General features: G+C 47.9%; 1 protein-coding gene across 1 annotated transcript; it reads left to right on the forward strand.

Annotated features, from left to right (window-relative positions):
- Positions 1 to 3,161: 3,161 nt before the first annotated feature.
- Positions 3,162 to 4,189, forward strand: MAGEC3 (MAGE family member C3). Its single transcript, XM_025373313.1, is given in 2 exon segments — positions 3,162 to 4,145; positions 4,148 to 4,189. Coding segments are annotated over 2 exon segments (1,026 nt in total).
- Positions 4,190 to 7,608: the final 3,419 nt, after the last annotated feature.

Below are 7,608 nucleotides of genomic sequence, written 5' to 3' on the forward strand. Positions count from 1 at the left end.
CAGAGGTATGTGGGAACTCTGTAACTTTGATGAAATTTTCTCTTTGTATTTTTGGATTAGCAATGCTCTGAAAATGATGTCTGTTAGTTTTTAAAAAGGCACAAATGATTTGAACAGACACTTTGCTGAAGAGAATATACCAATCAGAAAAAGGCGTATAAAAAAAGATGACCAATGTCATTTGTCATTAGGAAGATGCAAACAAAAACCAAAGGAGATTCAAACACAGGCTTATTAGAATGGCTGAAATCTGAAAATCAAATACTAAATGTAAGAGGGGCTATGCAACAAGAGGAATTCTCATTTCTTACTAGTTGAGATAAAAAATGATACAGCCACACTTTTAAATCCATGTTTTGTGAACCTACTCATATGACATATTGTGAAAGTTAAAACTGTATGAACTGGAAACAGAGCATAGGTGCTAGAATCTTTGGAGAAGTGCCTTGACTGACCTCAAAAGAGATGGACAGGGGATTTTTCGGGTGATGGAACTGGTCAGTGTGACACTTGGTTGGCAGATATGGAACTCCATGCATTTGCCAAAATACATATAGTTTCACATAATAGTTAAATCTGATGAGTGTATTTTTAAAATTAAAAAATTATAATAAAAATTAATAACATTATATTAATAAGATTTAAAAAATAAGTTTTTAAAAAAGATCACACATAGGCTGCTGAAAAGACAATAGATTTTTCTGGGACAAGGATAGGAAAAGAAGCAAAATGAAGGGAGCCTTTGACATAGCTTAGGAGAGAGATTATATTAACTTCACACACAGCAGTACTTAAAGTAGAAGGTTTTGGAATGGATTTTAGAGGATGACAGAACAACTGTTGCTGTCTGGACAGGAGAAGGGGGGAGTGCAGGCCCTGGAAGGAGTAAAACCTTGAGGAAGACAGAGGGGCCTTCTCACCTCATTTCAGACACCAGGCAGCTTCAGTTAAGCAGAGAAAGGAGGCCCGGGGCTGGCCAACAAGCAAGAAGGGAACTCTGTGGAAGGACAGTGACCTCCCAACATGGAGGGGAGGCCCAGGTGTCGCCCAGCCACTCCTTGCTGTCACCTCTGGACAAAAGAGGTGGAGAGGCAAAAACAGAGAAGTGGGCAGGGAGAGGTGGGCGAAGGGCTGGGAAGTGGACAGGAATAGCTGGGAGTGGGGAGGTAGGCAGGAAGGAGTGGAAGGGGCAGGTTGGTAGGCCCCAGGGGTGGGAGGAAGTTGGAAGGTGGGTAGGAAAAGGTGGGAGGGAGTGGGAAGGTGGGCAGGAAGGAGTTGGAGTGGTGGGAATGTGGGCAATAAAAGGTGAAAGGGGGTGGAAGGTGAACAGGAAAGGGTGGGAAGGGGCGGGGAAGTGGGCATTATGGGGAGAGAGGGGTCAGGGAGGAGGGCGGGAAGGGGTGGGAGGAGACAGGGAGAAGGGCAGAAAGGGGTGGAAGGGGGCAGGGAGGAGGGTGGTAAGGAGTGGGAGGGGGCAGGGAGAAGAGGGAGAAGCAGAGGAAGTGGTGAAAGAGGAATGGGAGGAGGGTGGGAAAGTGTGGGATGGGACAGGGAGGAGGGGAGGAAGTGGTGAAAGAGGACTGGGAGGTGGCAGGAAGGGGTGGGAGGGGGTAGGGAGATCAGCACAAAGGGGTGGGAGGGGCGCTGAGGAGGGCAGGAAGAAGTGGAGTGTGGGGAAGTGGTCAGGAAAAGGTGGAAGGAGGTGGAGAGGTGAGGGGTGGTTTTTCCATAGAGAGGAGGCCCCGCCCCATGCTGCCCCTCCTGTCAACCCTGGTCAACCTTGGCAGGGTTCTCGCATGTGCTTTCCCGACTTGCACTGTGGGAGTCTGAAGGACCTGAGGCTTTTTGTGAGGAGTCTGGACTCAGGTCAGCAGAGGGAAGTCAGACCTGGCCAATCCTCAAGGTAAGGGGCCTAAGGGAGAACTGAGGGACCTCTCACCAAGGAGAGAAGCAGCCCCGGTCCGCCCTGCCCTGCCGTAGGACTTGCAGGCCGCTGACAGGAAGATGGCCGCTGGGGGCTGACCGTGGCATCCCCACAACAGAAGAAGGGAGGAGGTGCCGGCCCTCTAGGGAATAAATAGGAAGACTTTGAGGAGGACTGGGGGAACCCCCATCTCAGAGGACAGATTCCCACAGATTCCCACCCTGCTCCTCGAGAATCAGCCCTGGTAGAGCTCCCTGCCAGCTCAGGCTGAGCGGCCACCGGAGTCTCTCCGCTGGTACTTATTTGCCTCCCTGCTGGGTGAGGGGTGTAGGGGAGGAGGAGGCCTTGGTCTGGGGGTCCCATGGCAAGTCATCAGGGAGAGCTGCCTCCAGTTGGCAGAGGGAAGAGTCCCAGGCCCTGCTGGGGATAAGAGAGAGGACTGAGGAGTCACATGTGCATCAGAACAGATGTGAGGCCACCCCCACTGCCCCCATGGTAGAGTGCTGGGAGGTGGCTGCCACCTCACCACCTCCCACTGCTCTCAAGGATGTGGAGTTTGCTCTGAAGTTTTGGCTCAGGCCAGAAGAGTGGTAGGGACATGGCCCTGTCTGAGAAAAGGTGAGGATGCTCATTAAATTCTGATGGGACCGTGCAGTCCAGAACTGTGGGGCTCTGGGTGTCTGGCCAGCCCCAGCTGTCAGCCCTGGGAGGCCCAAGGCTCTGCTTGCACTCTTTAGCCTGAGAGGCTCCCTCACTTCCTCTTGCAGGTGCTCCAGGAACCAGCAGTTGAAGACCTGGGTCTGAGGCACACTTCCTAAAACCAGCACCGCAGAGGAGGCCCAGGCAGTGCCAGGAGTCAAAGTGAGTGCACACCCTGACTGTGTACCAAGGGCCCTACCCCCGCAAACAGGGGAGACCCCACAGCACCCGGCCCTACCCACCTACTGTCAGTCCCGGAGCCTGTGGTTCTGCCTGGCATCTGTATCCCGAGGTGCTTTCTCCCATCCTCCTACAGATTCTGAGGGAATAAACCTCTTAGGAAGACAGGAGACCTGTCAGGCCCTAGAGCACCACTTTAAGAGAAGAAGAGCTGTAAGCCGCTGTTTGTCAGAGCCATCATAGATGAGTTTCTCAGCTGAAGCCACTCGCACTGTCACTGTCTTCCTCAGGCCTGTGGGATCCTGTCATCCCCATCCCTGCTCACACGTTTACCTGCTGCTCCTGAACAACAGGTCTCATGCCTCTCTTTCCAAACCTTCCAGGCCTCAGCTTTGAGGCAGACTTCCCGAACCCCAGTGTGATAGAGGACTTGGTAGATGCACAGGATTCCATAGATGAGGAAGAGGAGGATGCCTCCTCCACTTCCCCTTCCTCTTTCCACTTTTCATTCCCCTCCTCCTCTTCCTCTTCTTCATCCTCACCCTCTACTCTGATTCTGGGTGCTCCAGAAGATGAGGATATGCCTGCTGCTGGGATGCCACCTCTTCCCCAGAGTCCTCCTGAGATTCCTCCCCAGGGTCCTCCCAAGATCTCTCCCCAGGGCCCTCCACAGAGTCCTCCCCAGAGTCCTCTAAACTCCTGCTCATCCCCTCTTCTGTGGACCCGATTGGATGAGGAGTCCAGCAGTGAAGAAGAGGAGGATACAGCTACCTGGCAGGCCTTGCCAGAAAGTGAATCCTTGCCCAGGTATGCCCTGGATGAAAAGGTGGCTGAGTTGGTGCAGTTTCTTCTTCTCAGATATCAAACAAAAGAGCCTGTCCCAAAGGCAGAGATGCTGACGACTGTCATCAAGAAGTATAACGACTATTTTCCTATGATCTTCGGGAAAGCCCATGAGCTCATAGAGCTAATTTTTGGCATTGCCCTGACTGAGATGGACCCCGACAACCACTCCTATTTCTTTGAAGACCTGTTAGGCCTCACCTATGAGGGAAGCCTGATGGATGACCAGGGCATGCCCCAGAACTGTCTCCTGATTCTTATTCTCAGTATGATCTCCATAAAGGGCAGCTGTGTCCCTGAGGAGGTCCTCTGTGAAGTGTTGAGTGCAATAGGGGTGTGTGCTGGGAGGGAGCACTTTATATATGGGAACCCCAGAAAGCTGCTCATTATAGATTGGGTGCAGAGAAAGTACCTGGAGTACCGGGAGGTGCCCAACAACGCTCCTCCACGTTATGAATTCTTGTGGGGTCCAAGAGCCCATTCAGAGGCCAGCAAGAGAAAAGTCCTAGAGTTTTTAGCCAAGGTATCCAGTATCATCCCTAGTTCATTTCCATCCTGGTACATGGATGCTTTGAAAGATGTGGAAGACAGAGCCCAGGCCATAATTGACACCACAGATGATGCTACTGCCACGGCCAGTGCAAGCCCCAGTGTCACGTCCACCAACTTCTGTCCTGAGTGATGTCTGAAGCAGATTTCCCCTCTGTGTTTGAAGATGGCAGACGAGGTTCTAGGCAGTGGGGGTCCAGAGTGGAGGTGGAGGGACCACAGTGTTTTTTGTGTTTCTGTTTCATATGAGTGACTTAAGAGTTTAACATTTTTTTGTGTAGGGGGGTATATTTTACAAATGCTTCTCCTTCCAATTGGTTTAATTCACTTCAGAATGTTAGTTTATGAATATTATTCACACTTGTATTGCTGTTTGTCTGATTTAAGGGAGAGTTTGATATTTCATAAGAAACAAAGGGAAAATCTGTCTTATTTTGTGAACTGAAACAATATAATGTGGTGTTCGGATAAGAATTTTCTTTGAAATTTGAAATAACTCTGCAGTTAAATTGTGGAACAGAATAAAGTACGGTTGATATTTGCATATCCTTATCATGTTACTCTGTTGTTCCTCCGAATTAAGGATATATACCTGGCTTTGCTTGGCTTATTCAAGAAAGTAGCAGAAATTAAATCTTAATAAATAAAAGCCTCAGTGACTATTTGCTAAACATTCTTTGAGCAGTTGCTTGTGGAGCATGCTCTTAGTCGTGAGGATACTATAAAAACCAAGACTTATCTCCACCCATAAAATGTTAGAGTCTAGGTTCAGAAGCCGTATCAGGAGCGTGGTAAGATACTCTATAGAATCATAAAAACTAGTTTAAAAACGAGTGGGGAGGTGAAACTGCAGATAGAGCCTTCAAGTAAAAAGGCCCAGAGCTATGACAGTTTTGCCCTTCGGGAAACTTCTGGTGCTTCTGTGGGAGCTGATTGTTATGAAGCTGGGTGGTGGCAGGGCCCAGACTCTCAGAAGGTGAGAGAAAAGCCTGGAATGGAAAACTGCTCTGAGTAGTTCCTTCTGGTGGAGGATGAGGCAGAGAGGAGTCTCCACATGGTGAATTAATAGAAGGTGTCTTGCAGCTCTTTAACTGGTGAGCTTGAACACAGTGCAAGAACTAGGTGATTGATAACCATCATCTGCAAGGGTTTCCTGAGACATAGGGTGATAATCCCTTGAAGTGTTGCTCAGAAGCCTCTAGGCTGGCACTTAATTGCCTGGCTTGAGAAAACCAGAGCCTACTCCATTGAAAGACATGTAATTAGGTTATTTCAGTTGTAATGTGGGCAACTGTAAGCAAGGGCTGGATTTTTACTGGAGGATAAATAAAAATAGTGGTTTGGAAGGATGAGCAATGGGGAAGGTATAAAGGAGTTGGTGTTTGACTCAAATTCTAGCATCTTTGAGTTGCATTCCAGCTGAAGATGCCTTGCCTTTTCCAAATTATACAATATACCCTTTCAGAAAAAAAATGTACTGAGTTTTATTTATGAAGCCAAAGTTTTGGTTAAGCTGGTAGTAGTCCATGACACATTCGCCTACATATTCTCAGATGTTTAGGATAACAAAACTAAGAGCTGAACATTTCACAAAAGACAGTAACCTTTGGTGTGGTAATCATTGATAACAACTGCCATTTATGAAAATTCCAATAGGTGCCAGGCACTGTGGCAGGTGTGTTATTCACATTACATACATTCCAGCAATTTTACAAGACAGGGCTTATCAAACTCATTTTGCAAATGAAGAACCTGAGGCTCATAATGCTTGATAAATTCCCAAGACCACATAGCTAGAATGTGACAAGGTTGTGACATGAGCCCTGGTCTGAATTCATTTAGGCCCACACTGTCCACACTCCTCCCAGCCTGAGGAAGGCCTTTGCCTGTTAAATCACTTCTTTTCACACTTCTTAATGTCTGTCAGGTGAAATAAAGATGAACCGTGTGGCTAAGGTATTAAGTTAGGCAGCAAGATGGAAGGTCAAATGGGAATAAAATACACTTCGGGGAACATTATTGGCTTTCTTTACCTAAAGTCCTCTTGTTCTAAGCACTAGGTTTCTTGAGAGCTGAATGTCCAGGTGCTGACAGATTTGTCCATCCCCAGCAATTTTTCCCATTACAGCCCCCTGCCCCTCCTTTTGATCTCCCCTGTGTGCTCTCTTGCGCAACTCTGGAACCCGGCCTCCTGACTAACTTCTCATTACGGTCTCACTTTCTGAAGTGTGAGGACTGAGGAGTCACATGTGCACCAGAATAGATATGAGACTAGCCCCTATTTCTCCTGGTGTAGAGTGCCTGGAGGTGGCTGCTCAACTCTCAGCGCAAGAGCCTAGAAGCACCTGGCCTTCCCCTGAGATAGACCATTCCTACTCCCTGCAGAAGTTCCCTGACTCATCCATCCCTCTTCCTGGTTCCTCTGTGATAATGGCCTTTCGATGTGACTATTCACTTTGGATAGTGACGTTTCCATGCCTAGGCTGGGCATCTTCAACACACGATCAACGTATTACCAAATAGGCTGCAGAGTAAAATCTGACTTGCCACATAATATATGGGTTTGTGGGATGTAATCCTAAGGTCAGATATAGCTTATTTGAAATCTTCCTAATATTTGATACTTGTAGTATGATTTTAATGAGATGCATTATTTGAAACAGGGCACTGGACACAAACAGAGATGAATAAGCTTTTGTAGATGATCACATACCAATCTGTCCTTCATAAACTTTGTGGATGAGGAAAGGCTAAGACATCACATTGTAAATGATCTATAAGAAGGCAAATTTCCAAAAAAAGCAAAACAATAACAAAATCTTGAAGACTGTCTAGGAGTTGACAAGGGTACTTTGGGGGACATGCCAGCTCTGATGAGAAATAAACAATAGTTAAACATCCTTCCGCTAACTCTTGTGTGTGTACCTGCTCCACAGGAAAATCCTGGCTTGCAGTGAACCACAGGCACATGTATAGCTGTTCAGGAATGTTCTGTCCTATGCAGGGTAGCAGAGGCTCAAAGGGTAGGTTATTTACCATACACCAAAACTATGAGAGAATTCTCAGCCTGAAGAAATTATATAGGTTATTAAAAGGACAGTGCCGGCCGGGCGCGGTGGCTCAAGCCTGTAATCCCAGCACTTTGGGAGGCCGAGACGGGCGGATCACGAGGTCAGGAGATCGAGACCATCCTGGCTAACACGGTGAAATGCCGTCTCTACTAAAAAATACAAAAAATTAGCCGGGCGAGGTGGTGGGCACCTGTAGTCCCAACTACTCGGGAGGCTGAGGCAGGAGAATGGCGTGAACCCGAGAGGCGGAGCTTGCAGTGAGCTGAGATCCGGCCACTGCACTCCAGCCTGGGCAACAGAGCGAGACTCTGTCTCAAAAAAAAAAAAAAAAAAAAAAAAAAA

Source organism: Theropithecus gelada, chromosome X (assembly GCF_003255815.1).
Source record: "Theropithecus gelada isolate Dixy chromosome X, Tgel_1.0, whole genome shotgun sequence".
NCBI lineage: Eukaryota > Metazoa > Chordata > Mammalia > Primates > Cercopithecidae > Theropithecus > Theropithecus gelada.